Consider the following 19,297-nt stretch of genomic DNA (forward strand, 5'->3'; position numbering starts at 1 on the left):
ATCCCCAACCCAGTTTGACACGACATAATCATTGAACAGTTGAAATGCAGGACTCTCAACCTCAGCCTGTTCTAAAGCCTCAATAGCTTCGAACCATTCGTCCTGAACATTCAAAGTCTATTTGTATTGTCTCCGGGTCGACCACCTCTCTGTGACTGAACATACAGAAGAAGCCTGTGTGAAATAACAAGAGCTAATTAAGCTCAAACCAAACCATTTTTGTCAATAGGGGTGTAGGTTGTTTAAAATAATCTGTGGTAGGCCAAATGGGAAAGGTCATTTCTGTTTCTTTAGGCCGTATGGGACGTAGGCCAAATGGGACGTAGGCCAATAGGGGATGCACCTAGCCAAGTGGTTAAAGCGTTCGCTCATCAAGCCGAAGGCCCGGGTTCCATTCCCCACGTGGGTACAATATCAATACAATACCCATTCTGCTCCGGAATTTGGACGAAAGTTGTGATAGTTCAGTTTATGTACATCGGGGTATTGTTTTGTATGTTTGTTGTTTAACGCCGCGCACAGCAATATTCCAGCTGTATGACGGCGGTAAGTAAATAATCAAGTCTGGACCAGACAATCCAGTGATTAATATCATGAGCATCGATCCATGCAAATGGGATACGATGACATGCATCAACCAAATCAGCGAGCCTGACCACCCATTGGTCGTCCTTTGCGATAAGCATAGTCGCCATTTACGCGGCAAGCATGGGTTGCTGAAGACCTATCCTCTTCCTGGATCTTCAGCGTGTCCATTACCTATATGTTATCTTCCTTATAGTGAAGGGGACACGGGTGGCCCAGTCGTCTAAGGCGCCGCGATTCGCTGTGCAGAGTTGCGTCCCATGGGCACGCCAGAAACCTATGATTGTGGGTTCGAATCTCGTTTCGCCCCGATTATATTTCTAGGTTTGTCAGCACCATACCCGTGCTCGTGGGTTTCACCGAAGTGGTAAACGTCTGAGACCTGCATCACTTCAGGCTTTCCTCCCACATTAGCTGACACGCCGCGATATAACTGGAATACTGTTAAAAGCTGCGTTAAACCCAACTCACTCACTCACTCCTTATAGTGAACGTAGTAAAGTCTGTACTGTTATGTAGATCCATGGGTACGTTGTTTCAGTAGAGTGATGGGAAGATGAGGCGGACAAGTGAACATTAATAATGCAAACAGTAAAACAATGGATGGAATAAACTATCAGTGGCAATCAACAAGGGTGCTAATTAGCAGTGTTAACAATGTAATTAGTGCCCTTCCAGCGGATAACAGTGGATTTAGGCTGCTTATTGTTCTCCGCAAGCAGTTGGAATTAGCATATATGCGCAACCAAAACTTGAATTTGAACAAATTAATCGCATTTTTATAACTTTCTAAATTGGAAGATTGGCGCTGCCCTGAGTTAGACACATTGTGGCAATAAATCTCATTTAATTTGTTTATCTTATATAAAGTCAGGGAGAATATAAAGTTAGATAAAGAACTGGAAAATACACCTTACAGAACAATATACTATTTCTGTTGTAGGACTCAGATATAACATCTTGCTAATAACAGGAATAACTATAAACATAAGGCTCGAAATACTCCATCATTCTTTAGTCAGTTAATATTTTCCATCATCATTTTCAAAGTTTAACAGAGGTGAGATATCATCCTGACATAAATCTATTTCCTAAATAACCACCAGAAGGAATCCGATCGCATGTGAATCAATTAGTTCAGGGGAGGTAACTGATATTCTCTGCGCACTAAATAATTCTTGCGCATGCCTGCGCATGTTGTTACCCCAAACAATAATGGCGGACCTTAGTTTCCAGTCAGAGTAACAGTCATGGAGTTAACGTGTGAAATAGGGTTTTTTAAACCAGTGTATGTGGAAACCCACTGACAATTTCGAATTCTGTGTTTCTTTTGGATTTTACATTGAAGTAACAAGAAGAAATGCTCGCTGGCGGCTATTCGTATCCTTCAATGGCGTTGATAGTTTGAATGACTGGAATAAATCAGTCATATGTCATGATTTCGGTTAGTTTATCCATTGTGACATTTCATTTGCCGTTTAATATTTCGCACATTTCAAAGTTATAATATAACCTCTACTGTTTTCACACTAAACCCATAGCAGTGGTTACTTGATACGTCATCTATTTTCAGAAAAAGTAACCTTTTGGGGAACAATATGTCATAGACTGCAGTATTCTTTTCAGATACAAAGTCGGACCCTTTTACATTTACACTTGAAGAAAATTTTTTGTGGTTTGTCGTTTTGAATCTTTAACTTCACTGGTGTGACTGTGTGTGTTGATAGGAAGTCGGGGATGGCTTTGTTAGATCAGACAGTCAGGCTTGTTTTGTTTGTGGTTATCCATGCTGCCCTTAGCAGTATTCCAGCTAGACTATATATGACAGTCTTTAAGTAATCGAGTATTTACCAGACATCCAGTGATTAACATGATGAGCATTGATCACACAATTGATGAGACTTGTAAGTGCAGCAGGTTCACATCTTCGGTCACGTGGACAAGGCGTCCGATCTTGGATCAGGAGGTCCTTGGTTCGAATGCCATCACGGGACTCAGTTTCATGTGCAATATGTCGTTTGATTTTGGTTAGGGTACATTTGTGTATAGTGGGAGGTTCCTTGGGTACATTTCTGTTGTACATGTGCAGACAGTGACCCCAACAGTTTTGAGACGAGGTGAGGTATAACATCGCTTTCAAGAATATTTCAATTATATTATAATGATGTACATGCACGCGCGTGTGAGTCTGATTATGTTAGCACTGACCCTTTGCCACAGGTTGTTTGTTGTTTAATGACGCAATATTCCAGCTACATGACGGTGGTCTGTAAATAATTTAGTCTGGGTCAGTTAGTAACTTGCACAAAGCTATCGTAGCACTAAGGTTATTGTAACTCCAATACTTTAACATAGACCTATGCCTATCGTTGTGCTACGATCGCCTTGTAGACCAGACAATCCAGTGATTGATGTCATGAGCATCAGCCCACGCAAATGGGATAAAATTTGGATAAAATGACATGCATCAATCAATCCTGTTAGTCACCTCTTATGACAAACATGGGTTGCTGAAGACCTTTTCTAACCCAGATCTTCACAGGTCCCCAACAGCTAGCCAACAAACGCAGAAAAGATGACTTTGTATGGATAATATATGGTGGGGTAGCCTAGACTAGTGGTTAAAGCGTTCGCTCGTCACACCGAAAGACCCAGGTTTGATTCCCCACATGGGTACAATGTGTGAAGCTCATTTCTGGTGTCCCCTGCTGTGATATTACTGGAATATTGCTAAAGGCATTGTAAAACCACACTCACTTAGGTAGCTTGAAATAGCATTTGCTCCCGAAACCCTCAGATGTTTTTAAAAAGAAAGCTAAAAATAGCACTGCGAACTTGCACACCATTACAAAGGTAATGCCAAAATGGCAGAAGGTATCATGTCATTGGGATCAGCATAGGATTTAAGATACAGGACTTGATGGGTATGAAGCATCATGCCCTCCCCATTGGTTTCCTTGGTCCAGATTTGATATTTTTCTATCATTATTGTCAAAATATTTTAAGAAATCTTATGAAATTACATTAACATGATTACTGTCAAATTAACATGTGGGTCAAGTATTTCGGACCACTAAGTTTCTAATCATGTAAGAACAACCTTACCACTGTCATCACCTTAACCACTGTGCCAGAAAGCGCTACCAGACCCTGGAGAGAGAGCAGGTGAATCATTTGAAGACCATGAAGCAGGTAGAAAAGGGAGACATCATCGCCCGCTCCAGGCGACTGACCCAGGAGACCAACAAGAGGAGGAAGTAAGTCAGCTGTGCCAGTAGCAAGTGTGTTTTGTTTGTTTGTTTGTTGTTTAACGCCGCATTCAGCAATATTACAGCTTCATGACGGCGGTCAGTATATAATCAAATGTGGGCAGACAATCCAGTGATTGACATCATGAGCATCGATCCATGCAATTGGGATATGATGACATGCATCAACCAAGTCGGCGAGCCTGACCACCCAATCTCTTTGGTTGCCTCTTCCACAAGCATTATGAGGTTAATCGTCTTTTTACGGCAAGCATGGGTTGCTGAAGACCAGTCCTTCCCCCCATAGCAAGTGTGGGGCTGAACTGTCATCAAGGGCAGTGGGGTAGCCTAATGGTCAAAGCGTTCACTCTTCACCCTGAGGCCTGGGCTCGATTACCCTCATGGGTACAATGTGTGAAGCCCATTTCTGTTCCCCTGCCGTAATATTGCTAAAAGCGGCGTGTAATCCAACTCACTCACTCACTCACTCACTGCTCCATTCTGCAAAGCAATCTGAGCACTGTGAGACTTCACTCACTCACTCACTCACTCACTCACTCACTCACTCACTCACTCATTCACTCTACAAAGCAATCTTAACACTGTGAGCCTCTGACTTGCAGTTGGATGAGAAATGCGTTGTAGCAATGGTCTAATCCCTAGTGGTGCAATACTGTGCCGTGTTGGATGGGATCCTGATTCAATCTTGGGCCAGACAGTGTAATCATGTCCCAGTGCAACACCAGACGTAGCAGGACTGACTGGTATTGCAAAGAAAGCCATCAATGATATTGGTTCGAAAGCTCAATTTACCAGAAACATTTGAAATAAGTGTCGCAGCCATGCATTGAAGAAACCATGGTGTTGCAACCATTTTTTTTGTATTGCAGAGCGCAGGCCCAGAAAAGGAAGTATGAGGTGAAAAGAGAGGAAAGAAGGAGACAGGAAATCTTGAACCAACGTCGCGAGGAACAGCAAAGGGCCACAGAGAAGTACCAGCGCTCCACCATCCCGTCCAGCCGGTCAAGCAGCCGTAGGTCCTCCCCAACACACACAACCACCGGGATAGAAGAAGCCTTGAAGCTCATCAGAGGAACTCCCCCACTCTCACGACAGAGCAGCCTCACATCAACTGGCAGTCACAAAGGGAAGACCTCTCCTCGAGCATTTGGGACATACAACCACGATCCACTAAATCGACCTTACTTTAACAAGTACTCCAGTCTACATTTGAGACCACAGTCTCCATCCGAGCGTGCCCAGGAACATGCAGACCTGCGTGACAAGTCGCTGCGGAACTATACCGACAGCCGGAGTCTGTTTGAGCAGCAGCTGGAGCAGCATCAGCAGCTTCTTCTGGAAGATCAGAAAAAGTCCCTCCACATCTTCAACCAGGCCATTCAGCGGGAGATGGATGCAGATGCCAAACTGGAAGGCACTGAGGAGGATGAGGAAGAAATGTCATGGATGAATCGAAGTGACAGTTTGTCTAGTGTTGACAGTCTAGATGTTTCCAGAGAGTCAGTCGGGAAAGACAGACCTCAAACAGCAAGCGCAGCCACAAGGTCCAGTTCTTATCCTAGACCTGTCCCACCTAAGGCCACACCAATTGTTGGAAGAGTGGCTCCAAATAGTGCTAGTGTTAACATGACAGATGACTCCTTAGAGTCAAAACCATTCCAAGTGGAATATCATGCCAAACCTCCTGCAACGAATTATGACAGAGGTGCAATTATTGGGCCGATTTTAAACAATAGGAATCTGGAACTGTCTTTTGTTCTTCATCCTCAACACCAGGAAACATCTCATTCCTCAGCTGTGGTGATGGGCCAGCAACATCAGATGCACCAGATGGGGCATGGAGCAAGTACAGGGGGGTACCCTGGTCAGCTGGCGCAGTACCCCAGCCATGTAACCTCCAACCTTCCCATCTACTCGCCACCCACCTTGGCAGACAACACAGGGGTGCTGAATCAGCCCAGTACAAGTGCTGGGTATGTTCTACCATCGAGTCTGAACCAGAAACACGATTACTCCCAGGCTACCACTGTGTCTACACTCTCCCTCACTAATCCCAGCAGTCAGAGCACTCCATCGTACACACCAGCGCCTGTCTGCCAACAAAACCTACCCCCTGCAGCCAGCACTGTGGACCCGCCACCATCAAACCCAACGCCGGTTTCCTCTACCCTGGCGGCAACTGTCTCCACTACAAGTTCCCGTCCACGCCCTATACCAGCTGTTGCGCAAACAGGAAGCAAACACAGCGTCAGCAGCACAACTCCATCAAAGGGTACAGAAGCGGGGAATATTGTTAATGGAACTCTTGGACTGGTTCATGGTAAGCTGTCAATTCTTGCCAATATTGAGGCAGTAGCCAATGGTAACCAGCTAAACAAGGAACCAGGCATCCAGACGACCAAAACAATGCTAAAGAAATCTGCTTCAGATTTTGAAGCTAGAGAGGTAAAAGGTATTCTGAAGAGGCCAGAATCCAGCAAACTGAAGAAGGTGGCATCCACAGGAAACTTGCAGAACACTGGACTACGAGTGAAAGACAGCATCGAGGTTGCCAGGGGTAACCACAGATCTGATCAAAGCAGAAAAGGAAAAGGGGTGAGGGATCTTTTCGTAGCTGAGCTTTGGGATTAACATGACATTTGACCCTTGAACTTACACTTTAGGTGCATGACTCCTTGTCCTCCATGGCAATAATCCTATGGTGTCTGTACAATGGGTGCTACTTCCTCCCATTCCTGTTTCATAGTACTTATTCAGCATGTTCAGCGTTAGAAATTGTCACTAGTCTAGGGGCCACTTGCACAAAGCGATCTTAGTGCTAAGATGATCGTAACTCATACTTCAACATAGGCTTACAATAGTCGTAGCGATAAGATCGCTTTGTGCAAGTGGGCCCTGTAGTCCTTGCCAAACTGCCCAATAGTTAGGTATCATAAGGACTAGTAGAAAATTTGCCATTTTTCAGGGTTTTGCTATATGTTTTCATTATTAGGACTAGTGGACTAAAAATGTTAAATTCTACTAGGGCTGCAACGCATACACTGTGAGGCGAATACGATTCACATCACGAATATAGGGTAACGAATACAATTATTAATTCACAATTACAATAACAAGTCAGCAGTTTATGTATTATTTATTATATTCAGTGAAAACAATTACATCGTAATTTATTTGACATGGTTTGTTTATTATTAATATATTATACATTTATATACTGCACTTAACCAGGTACTAGTATCTGCTCAAATGCGACAATGACCAGTGAAAAAAATACTATCAAATTAAATATTATTAGAGTGTTGTCATTGAAAGAAATCTATGCATATAATATGTTGTTATGGATATTTTTAGGTACAGGGTATGTTAATATACATGATAGCATATTCATAAATATTCGATTCTATTGGCCATGAATAACGAATTCAATTCATGAATGGTTACGGTTCGATTCACCGAATAGGTGAGTGAATCTTAACAGCCCTAGTTTCTACCTCTGTTGTTCATGGTATAATCTTTACATCACCTGCCTTCTATGGTGTGTCTTTGTACTTTCAACGTGTTCAATTTGAAAGTCCTTGGGCGGGCTAGTGCAAATTATTCCCTTAATCCACCACTAGTGACATTAGCCCAGCAGAAGGAAATAGTATTGTGACGACTGATATGACTGTTGCAGTCAGGAAAGAAGAGTGTCAGGTTTGCTGACTTGCAGTATGATGAAGATATCCCCGAGGACAATGACAGTGTTGACAGCAATACCGACAGTGCTACACCTGTCAAGAAGGTCAGCCTGACTGGTAGAAATATCGGACAAGGTAAGTTCAGACAGTAACAGATGGGCATGTTATCTCCACTGTCACTGGCAATATATTGCCATAATGAGTCATTATTACGTTGTATTAAAACCGAACAAATCTAAGCATTTATGTTGAAAATCCATTATCTTAGGAGTCTCCAAGGCTGCACAGCGACAGCGCCCTGTCTCAGCCAAATCTATACATTAATGTTGAAAATGATCCATTATCGTAGGAGCCTCTAAGGCTGCACCACGTCAGCGCCCTGTCTCAGCCAAATCTATACATCAATGTTGAAAATGATCCATTATCTTAGGAGCCTCTAAGGCTGCACAGCGCCAGCGCCCAGTCTCAGCCAAATCTATGCATTAATGCTGAAAATGATCCATTATCTTAGGAGCCTCTAAGGCTGCACGGCGTCAGCGCCCTGTCTCAGCCAAATCTAGCATTAATGTTGAAAAAGATCCATTATCTTAGGAGCCTCCAAGGCTTCACAGCGACAGCACCCTGTCCCAGCCAAATCAAGCATTAATGTTGAAAATGATCCTTTATCTTAGGAGCCTCCAAGGCTTCACAGCGACAGCGCCCTGTCTCAGCCAAGGTGTCGGGATCCAACAGGGTAAACCGGCTGACACGGGCAGCCAGTGCCGGCACTCTCCGACCTGGCCAGCCACAACATGCCCAGGACCGGCCCCGAGCCGCTGCACACATCATTGCTCACTCAATAGAAGGAAATGACTATCTCAGTGGCCACCAAGACAAGAAGGTTACAGTAACTACCAACAACTTCATGGGTAAAATCCCCGTGGCGATACCGAAACAAGCCGCATCAGCTTCCTCCCAGGGTGTCATCTACACAGCCAACGAAGCCTACACCGACCTGACAGGAGACGTGTCAAGCGTGCTGCAGAAGGCTGATAGCGTAGCTGCTGCCTACCAGACTAAGTACGTGGCCGCTCCCATCAACAGCCACCTCCCTCCCGACTCCGCAACTGACGCCTTCAACAAAAATCAGCCAGTGTACAATGAGAACGGTCTCCGCATTGATCGAACTCCCACTGACGATGAAATCAACTGGCTGTGGGAGAAGGTGAGGACATGCCTCAACCGCGAACCAACACCGTCGGAGAAGAAGACTACAGCCAGTCTTGTCGCAGCTGATCCTGCCCAGAGTCGCCAGGCAGCAACAGTCTCCAACAAGTACATAGATGGCCAATCCCTCGGTCTGACTGGCAACACGCGGGTGAACACTGTCCTGTTTAGTAACACCGTGCAGCACAGGGCCATCAACAACATGGCCAGCAGGCAGAAGCCAGCTAGTGCCGGCAATGGAGGCTACATGCGCAAATTTGGCCTGCTACAGCAGCGGAAACATCAGTCCAGCTCGGCCAAGAGGGTCACACAACCTCCAACATTCAGCCAGTTGGAGCCCCAGGAGAGTGACAGTGTGCAGCCTAATGGTAAGTAAAGTATAGGTCAAGAAACATTGCTGACGTTTGTTATTTGGTTCTTTCCATCCCTGTGTTGAGAACCACCCGATTTCTTGAAGTTACTATAGGTGAGCTGTCTGATAATAATATGAAAGAGTACAGTACAGTAAACTACAGTCATAACAAACTCAAAGGGACCACTAATTTTAGTTTGTTATGACCGTTCATTATAAGCATTTATCATATAATGGGTAGGTTTCTTGGCAGGATATAGCCAACGGATAAAAACGATATCCGTTGGGGTCATATGCGGATAGAGATGCAAATATCAAAGGTCAAGTAGGGACTACTTTCACTGTTTATAAACAAACATGGCGTTGCCCTCGTCATCGATACAATGTTTATTCCTAATGCAGGATATTTACCATCCCCAAACATACTTGCTTGATAACCTCTATTTATTATGCCTCAAAGTGAGATTGACCAATCAGAGAGCAGAACTACTGACCCCATATGAGCCTGTATACCGTCGGTAAAAATCGAAGATGGTTGATACTGACCTTAAATGAGACCGTATACCATCAGTAACAGCCATCTTGGATTTTTCAACACCCACCTCACATATTTCAAATGAAAATTCTAGTACCGAAATTCGTTATTTGACACTGTTTTGTGTTTTAATATCATAAATTGTGATGTGCAAGGACATTAATCTGTTTTTTAGATCACGTTCGTGACTTTACTGATAAAGATTATAGTTAAAATTGTCAACAAGGTTTGGCCTCTACGGTTTGAAGAGTAGTCTCCCTTTGACCCTTAACGTCAACGTACGGTTGTAAGCGTGAAATTTTCATTTTGACATGACACGTGCGATATGGATACCAGAGAGAGTAAACTATTCGGCATAATAAATTCGTTGTGTCTTTAGTTGCCGTATACGGTGTCATACAAGGTCAGCAGAAAAAGATTTTTCTCCACAAAGCGATTGTAGCGCTAAGATGATCATAACTCCCATTCTTGAGCATAGGCTAAACAGTCTTAGTGCTACGATCGCATTGTGGAAAGGGGCCCTGTTGTACATGTTGATGTATGGGTCACACATAAGGACACAGTCCACATTCACTGATATCCTGGCAGACTGGCGTCATTGTTGTATGATCTTGCTCCAGTGACGGAGAGTATGGCAACATTCCTGGCAGCGGAGCACTTCGCAGGAAAGAGTATGTCGGACAGCCAGGTGCAGCTGGCACTCGAGGAGGCAAAGAGACGGCAGCAGGAGATCCGCGCAGCTGCGTCACGAGGGGTGGCAGGTAACGCAAATATCGGATCGTGTTTATTGTGTTCATGTTAGGTTATATACCAATAATGGTGATTCATTTTAACTATCATGACTATACAATGCCAGTTTATGAGATATGCTTTCATTGCGAAGGTTGTATCTATATGGCTTTAAAAAAATGTAAGAAGTGGTTCTCAGGCAATGATTTTTTAAAATAAAGTACGGGCGGGCGGTGGTTTGTTTTTGCTTGTTCAAACTGGTATGTAAGCAAGAAAAAGTTTGTGAACCATCAACCTGGGAAAGGGTCTCCCTACATAAACAAGCATACAAACTCCTATTGCCACAATGACTATAACATGAAATGTGCAGTAAAGCAGTGCGCTTGTAAAGGGAAGTAACTGTGTGCTATATTTGATTGTATTGTTTTTAAGTATTCAGATTTTAAAAAAATATATAAAATGGAAAAAAAAAAAAAACGTGCGGCAAACCTAATGATGATGCAGGCAGTGCTTGAGAACTAAGACTCTTAATTAGTTCAGGCCGGTAGTAATTCAATCGCAATATTGTTTTCGGCGATCACTGTAGTAAAAATGCCCTAAGTAGTGCAGGACTGTAGGTATGGTCTTATCTCGGACAGGTCCATCGGCACTGTCCATGGAGGAACAGAAGCTGCTGGAGTCTCTGGAACATCTCAACGACAAACTCAAGAGTAGGTATCATCCAGGAGCAGGGCGGTCGGTCAGCCTAGTGGTTAAAGCGTTCGCTCGTCACGCCGAAGACCCGGGTTTGATTCCCAACATGGGTACAATGTGTGAAGCCCATTTCTGGTGTCCCCCGCCGTGATCTCACTCACCCAGGAGCTTCAGCATTCAACAACAGACTTAAAGGGGGACTCTCTCTAGACATTGAAGTTGTTTTAGGATTTAAATTTGGACATTATCTCTTTGTAATGAGGATAAACTTTAACTGTTAGATTGATATACATCACAAAGTTGTCAGACCAACAAAGTGTTGTTTGAAGGACTTGTATCACACTTGCTGGGGCTGCCAGTTTTTCTGAGCCAAGAACCCCTTTAAACAGTTACCATCCGTTAGATCTTTGTCAAATAGTTGCAACATTTATGTCTCCGAATTACTCCTCATAAGCCTGTCCCAGGATGTCAGATATTAGCTTTACGGTTATGGGGATACTTCTTACATGTTGGGGGGCGGTCAGGTAGCCTAGTGGTTAAAGCGTTAGCTTGTGATGCCAAAGACCCGGGTTCGATTCCCGACATGGGTACAATGTGTGAAGCCCATTTCTGGTGTCCCCCTGCCGTGATATTGCTGGAATATTGCTAAAAGCGGCGTAAAACCATACTCACTCACTCTTACATGTTGGGATTCAGCGGAACAGCATAACTCTTGTTTAGTTGGAGTGAGTGAGTGAGTGAGTGAGTATGGTTTTACGCCGCTTTTAGCAATATTCCAGCAATATCACGGCGGGGGACACCAGAAATGGGCTTCACACATTTTACCGATGTCGGGAATCGAACCCGGGTCTTCAGCGTGACGAGCGAACGCTTTAACCACTAGGCTACCCGACCGCCCGTTTAGTTGGAAGTCAGTATGCCATTGGAGGTAACATTTTGTTTGAGGACAGTCTTTTCTTTTCCTAGATGTAAATACTGTAAATCTTGAAATTAATGCGAGCCTGAATTAAATTGGAAAAATGCAAGTGGTCTTTGCTCGCATTATTAAACATCGCATTTATATCAATAAGACATTTTGGATAGCAGAAATACCAACTTAGACATACGCTGAAAACAAACAACTATGTATTCCACATCACTGTTTATTGAGCAGCACTTGTAACAAGTATATAAACAATGTCATTCAAACACTAATTACATCCTGTGAATTGTCACTCATATTTGTCATCACTGATCACACCTGCAAGTCCAGACAGACGCCACCCTACCAACACAGTGTCTTTGTTCTTTGCGACTACGTCAAAGGCCGACACGAGCCAGCACGCACGTATTGTTTTAGCTGAAGTACTCTACTCAGCGCTAATAAGCGGTGCTATTTGGTGTGTGATTGGATTAATGTAAGGTTGGATTAAGGTGAGGATTCTCCAGTAAACCTGACAGAGGACATTTTGTTTAGATATAAATCCACTGAAGCTTGAGAGGAGGGGGTGTCGCATTCATATTGAGTCGCATTCATATTTTTGGCTAAGGGCCAGCGGTCGCATTCTTTTGGAGACGCATTAATTTCATGTTTTACAGTATGTGATGTTCTGTTTGTAGTTTCGGAGAGCAAGCACCAGTCTGGCAGCTCGGCCAACACTGCCAAAACACCTGGTGTTCATCACTTCGTCCATGTAAGTAGTAAAGTCAGCACAGCTACATCTCGGGCAGTTTCAGATAGTTTCAGCGTCACAGCCGGGTTACTTGTAGTTCTTGTCAATTGTTTTTGTACTGAAGACGTATATTTTATCAATAAATACTCAAGTTTTGTATGTTGTACCAGTTACAGTGACGTGACGATCTTACATGTGATCATTATTGTAGTTATTCCTGTTTCTGTCTCAGGTCCATGGTCGCCCCCCTGTCTGATGTCAAGTATGTCTCTTACATGTCCTCTCTCTGCCTCACTACATGTCTGTCTCATCAAGTGTCTCACTCTGTCTCTCTGTCTGTCTCACTCTGTCTCTCTGCCTGTGTCTGCACTAATCACATCAGTTGCTGTGATGACAGGCACTCCGCTTCCTGCTATTTTTTGTGTTTTTGTGAAGCTCGATGTGTGGGCACAGAAGAGAATTGCAGTAACATGCTAGTGTGTGTGTATTGTGCAGTATGTAGTGGAGTACATGTAGTGCTTGTGTGTTTAGTGTGTTCTGATGCATGTAATTCATCTAATCGGGTAGAAACACTGCATATGACAGTGCACACGCCCCTACCACTCACAGCTTAACAAGGGGTTGGATAGATGATGGGAGGGGGTAGGGAGAGGTTGGAAGGGGTGCGGAAGTAGATGGAAGGGGTAGGGAATGGAAGGGGCAGGACAAGATAGGACAAGATATAGATATATAAAGTGGTAGGAGACTGAGATGGAAGGGGTAGGGAAACGTAGGGGTAGGACAAGATATGGATATATGAAGGTGTAGGAGACTGAGATGGAAGGGGTAGGGATGGTAGGGGTAGGACAAGATATGGATATATGAAGGGGGTAGGAGTCTGAGATGGAAGGATAGGGGTAGGACAAGATATGGATATATGAGGGGGTAGGAGTCTGATGGTAGGGGTAGGACAAGATATGGATTTTTGAAGGGGTAGGAGTCTGAGATGGAAGGGGTAGGACAAGATATGGATATATGAGGTTGTAGGAGACTGAGATGGAAGGGGTAGGAATGGGAGGGGTAGGACAAGATATGGATATATAAGGGGGTAGGAGTCTGAGATGAAAGGGGTAGGATGGGGTAGGACAAGATATGGATATATGAAGGGGGTAGGAGTCTGAGATGGAAGGGGTAGGGATGGGAGGGGTAGGACAAGATATGGATATATGAGGGGGTAGGAGTCTGAGATGAAAGGGGTAGGATGGGGTAGGACAAGATATGGATATATGAAGGGGGTAGGAGTCTGAGATGGAAGGGGTAGGACAAGATATGGATATATAAGGGGGTAGGAATCTGTGATGAAAGGGGTAGGATGGGGTAGGACAAGATATGGATATATGAAGGGGGTAGGAGTCTGAGATGGAAGGGGTAGGGGATGGTAGGGGTAGGCAGGGTAGGACAAGATATGGATAAGATATGGATATGTAAAGGTAGGAGTCAGATGGAAGGGGTAGGGGTAGGCAGGGTAGGACAAGATATGGATATGTAAAGGTAGGAGTCAGATGGAAGGAGTAGGGGATGGTAGGGGTAGGCAGGGTAGTGCAAGATATGGATATGTAAAGGTAGGAGTCAGATGGAAGGGGTAGGGGTAGGCAGGGTAGGACAAGATATGGATATGTAAAGGTAGGAGTCAGATGGAAGGAGTAGGGGATGGTAGGGGTAGGCAGGGTAGTGCAAGATATGGATATGTAAAGGTAGGAGTCAGATGGAAGGGGTAGGGGTAGGCAGGGTAGGACAAGATATGGATATGTAAAGGTAGGAGTCAGATGGAAGGGGTAGGGGATGGTAGGGGTAGGCAGGGTAGGACAAGATATGGATATGTAAAGGTAGGAGTCAGATGGAAGGAGTAGGGGATGGTAGGGGTAGGCAGGGTAGTGCAAGATATGGATATGTAAAGGTAGGAGTCAGATGGAAGGGGTAGGGGTAGGCAGGGTAGGACAAGATATGGATATGTAAAGGTAGGAGTCAGATGGAAGGGGTAGGGGATGGTAGGGGTAGGCAGGGTAGGACAAGATATGGATATGTAAAGGTAGGAGTCAGATAGAAGGAGTAGGGGATGGAAGGGGTAGGCAGGGTAGTGCAAGATATGGATATGTAAAGGTAGGAGTCAGATGGAAGGAGTAGGGGATGGTAGGGGTAGGCAGGATAGGGCAAGATATGGATATGTAAAGGTAGGAGTCAGATGGAAGGGGTAGGGGTAGGCAGGATAGGGCAAGATATGGATATGTAAAGGTAGGAGTCAGATGGAAGGGGTAGGGGTAGGCAGGATAGGGCAAGATATGGATATGTAAAGGTAGGAGTCAGATGGAAGGAGTAGGGGATGGTAGGGGTAGGCAGGATAGGGCAAGATATGGATATGTAAAGGTAGGAGTCAGATGGAAGGGGTAGGGGTAGGCAGGATAGGGCAAGATATGGATATGTAAAGGTAGGAGTCAGATGGAAGGAGTAGGGGATGGTAGGGGTAGGCAGGATAGGGCAAGATATGGATATGTAAAGGTAGGAGTCAGATGGAAGGAGTAGGGGTAGGCAGGGTAGGACAAGATATGGATATGTAAAGGTAGGAGTCAGATGGAAGGAGTAAGGGAAGAGAAGAGACAATAGGCAGGGAAAGAGTGAAGAGAAAGCATCAGGTGGAAGATGCTATCATCATTGCCAGGCCTTGGTCGGTCTCCTCTGAAAGGGTTTGATAAGAGTGTGTTTGAACTGTGAAGAGAAAAAGAAAATATTGGCATGGGTTGATATAGATCATGTTCTTGGTCCATCTGCAGAAACATTTCTCTCAACAATACACCATTAATGTTGCATGACACTTCAGCGTTTGAATATTTAATGAAGCATGATGCACTTCAAAACATTATGAAGCACGATTCAATTCATTTACTTTATGAAGCATGATATACTTCATTAATGATAATGAATCATGATTCAAGTAACTACACCTTATGTTTCACTGCCTTTCTGCAAAAGACATCTGATGGGGAAGTCGTTCTTGTGGTTCATCGGTGTCTGATGACCGCTTTGATCCATGTTTTCAATGTGGCATATCTATTAGGGCTGGGATGGGTAACTCGGGTACTTGGGTCGGGTGGGTCATGAGTAGGACCCGGGTACCCACAGGACACATGGTTAGTCAAGTCATGTATTGTTTAATGACCAAAGCTCACTATAGCTCAGTGGTTACACTACAAGTCGCTAATTTCTCATTTCTTTCTGAAGATGCACACATTCCTTTTGATTAGGGCTGGGACGGGTAACTCGGGTACTTTGGTCGGATGGGTCCTGAGTAGGACCCAGGTACCCACAATACTATCCGGACCCATGGTTATTCACATGATAAATTATGTATGACAAAACCTCACTATAGTTCAGCAGTTACACTACAAGTCGCTAGTGTTCACATTTCTTTCTGATGATGCACACATTCCTTTTGACTTCTTCAGTAAGTTTGAGTGAAGATGAAGTTTCAGTCAAGTTTGTACGCATGATCTGATCGTTTGATACATATATCTAAATAGTTTCTGTCAGGGCTGCAGTAAGACAATTCCCAATCAGACATTTTATTCCCAACTCTTGAGACCTACAGTGGGTACCCGAGTAGGGTTGGGTAACAGGGGGTTTGGTACCCGGGTAGGGTCATGTTATTATCGGAGCCCGGGTAGTAAGTGTAGACTCGTCCCAGCCCTAATATCGATGATGCCGAGCCAGGAGCATTGATGAGGGAGTTGTCTATAATGAAATAGGAACTATCTCTCAACTGAATTCCCGTGAAGATTCCGGGGTAAAATAGGTCTTCAGCAACCCATGCTTGCCGTAAAATGTGACTATGCTTGTCGTAAAAGGTGACTAACGGGATAGGGTGGTCAGGCTCGCTGACTTGGTTGATGCATGTCATCGACTCCAATTGCGTGGATCGATGCTCATGATGTCAATCACTGGATTGTCTGGTCCAGACTCGATTATTTACAGACTGCCGTCATACAGCTGGAATATTGCTGAGTGTGGAGTTAAACAACCAACCAACTCAACTGGTGGTACAGAACCGCTTCACTTCACTTCACAGGGGAATAAGGTCTTCATGACCATGATCGAATTCATAAACCTTCAATGTGAAGATGCTGTACCCACTGAGCATCGCTATTCAAGCGATACCTTCTAGGGCTGGGACGAGTAGCTCGGATCGGGTAGCTCGGGTCGGGTGAGTACTGAGTAAGACCCCGGTACCCACAGGACTACCCGGACCCATGGGACCTGTGAAGATCTGGGGTAGAATAGGTCTTCAGCAATCCGTACCTGTGTTTAGTCACGTGATATAGTGTTTAATGACCCAAAATTGTCTAAAACTCTATGGTCACACTACAAGTCACAAGTTTGCATTTCTTTATGACTGTGCACCAATTCCTTCTGACTTATATATGTTTGAATAAAGATAAAACTTTCAGGCAACTTCAGTGAATGCATGACCAGATCGTTTTATTGTTGTTTCTCAACACAGTTTGCCAGGTGTACTGTCAAACTTTTCCCTATCGGACTGTTTGTGCCTATCTCATGAGACCCACAGCGGGTACATGGGTAGGGTCAGGTAATATGGGGGTGGCTACCCGGGTAGTAAATTTGGACTCGTCCCAGCCCTAATACCTTCCATCTCCAGTTATGATTGCCCCACAACGGAGCTCTAGATAACTTTTTGAGCAATTCAGTTTTTACTTGACGGTATCTATTTTAATTGGGTTATTACATTTTTCATTGGATAACCAATATTATTTCATTCATCTGTTCATCACTATTGGGTTTTCCAAAAAATGAGTAAACATTTTGAGATATTTGAAATAATGTTTGAGATGTACCATAACGGTTCTAAATATAGGCTTGCTCATAAATGTGTTTCGGAAATTAGCTCTGTTGTTCGCATGCCGAAAAAGCTTCATTGGGTATTTACGCATGCTGTTTTCAAACAAGTTTTCCATTTAATGGTAATTGGGTTTTGAATAATTTTGGGGGGTATTTTATGCAAACACGCAGCTTATCTGTAACTCTGCCCACAAGTTATGATGTCAGAGATTTATGTGGAGCTAGTGAGTTGACCGATGCCCAGATTGCTCATGAGTTACACATGGGAGGAATGTTGGCAATATTACATATAATTACACGTTGTGTGTTGATGTTTGATGTGTAATGCATATTTTTATGGTCCTAATTGCCTACCATTTGTGTTACAGTCTGGAGGGTTTCGAGGTCATCCACCAATTTCGCAGCTACAGCGTGGCCAAACCACTGGCAACAGTGTACGGCAGAGGGCCCAGTCAGCCAGACACTACCACTAGAGGGCGCCTTTGCATGAACACGTTGTAGCCGAGTAGTTCTTCAGATGAGACAAAAGGGGATTATGATGAACGTTCCTATGGAACTCAGCTAGAGGCGGAACTTGCTGTGGTAATACACGACTGGTTTCTTCTCATGGTCATGTGACTGTCATGTGACTGTCATTTGACCTGGTGTAATGTGTTGTACCTTGTTGTTTTCGACAAAACAAGGTGTGTAGACACAACAGTAGGTCGTGGAATGACGAAGATGCTACACTATAGTGATTAGCTGGACTCGGCTGTTACTGTAAGCCACGGCACAAGACTGGGAGACGTGTTCAAGACAGCTGATGTAACTGTGCTACATCAGGCAAAGATCTGTGATAATTTATTATTGTTGTAGTATAGCCATTTTACTAGTTACCAAATTAATTTATCAACGCTTCTGGCAAGTGAAGCATTGTTGGATTGAGCTGATTCAGACACTTGACGTTACTTGATGGTTCTGTGATGTCCCATGATGCAATGCCATGCAGGACCGATCTAGGATGCCCTTGAATGACATAACAGGGTGAAGCGCTCTCCTTTTAATTAATTCTAAATGTACAAAGCCTGTTTACAGAATCTAAAGCTTTATGCTGTATCAGCCTCCGATCATATGACCTTAGATTTACTCCGTCCATTGTTATTTTACTTGTTGTTACGTTACAAAGTTTGTGCATGTTTATGTTGAGTGATTCTGTTTCTACGAATCAATGCTAGTTGTCTTATTGTAAGCCAGATTATCATTCCGTCCACTTTATTAGCAATCTCATTAAAATCAGACCTTAGTTCTCGCTACCGCTAAACAAAGATCTGAAGACATCCCATTAGGGGTCAGGTCAGAACGACCTTTCATCCGACCAATGAGAGCGTCGCTTACCAGATCATGAAAGTGAGTCCGAATGTGATTTCTAATCATACAACCTCGAAAACTTTAACACGGGGTATACCGAACGATAGTTACAGGTTTAACGACTGAATCCATACAATCTAGACCATCCATTAGCCATTCCAGAATGTTCTTTTGTTTAGGTTTCAAATTTTTAATCGAGAATTTGTCAAAATATGTTTCGAAGCGTTGTCGCCAATTTGAAATTATTGCCGTTAAGCACAAGAAAGCTGCCTTCTGATTGGTCATTCTATTGGTCGGTCAAAGTTTGCACAAGGTTGGTCTGACGTGACCCGTAATGGGATGTCCTCAGATCTTTATTTAGC

The 19,297-nt window shown here is 44.0% G+C and overlaps 1 protein-coding gene across 1 annotated transcript; it reads left to right on the forward strand.

Moving 5' to 3' along the window:
* The first annotated feature begins 1,805 nt into the window (after nt 1-1,805).
* Nucleotides 1,806-18,116, forward strand: LOC139473960 (uncharacterized). Its single transcript, XM_071256812.1, has 9 exons — nt 1,806-1,965; nt 3,720-3,842; nt 4,724-6,449; nt 7,531-7,669; nt 8,206-9,108; nt 10,248-10,388; nt 10,995-11,066; nt 12,649-12,722; nt 17,957-18,116. Exons 1-9 carry the CDS (start codon nt 1,946-1,948, stop codon nt 18,059-18,061), a joined length of 3,303 nt encoding a protein of 1,100 aa, XP_071112913.1. The 5' UTR covers nt 1,806-1,945; the 3' UTR covers nt 18,062-18,116.
* The last annotated feature ends 1,181 nt before the right edge of the window (nt 18,117-19,297 follow it).

The sequence above is a fragment of the Haliotis cracherodii genome, unplaced genomic scaffold, assembly GCF_022045235.1.
Source record: "Haliotis cracherodii isolate W230 unplaced genomic scaffold, xgHalCrac1.p SCAF_3, whole genome shotgun sequence".
Taxonomy (NCBI): Eukaryota; Metazoa; Mollusca; class Gastropoda; order Lepetellida; family Haliotidae; genus Haliotis; species Haliotis cracherodii.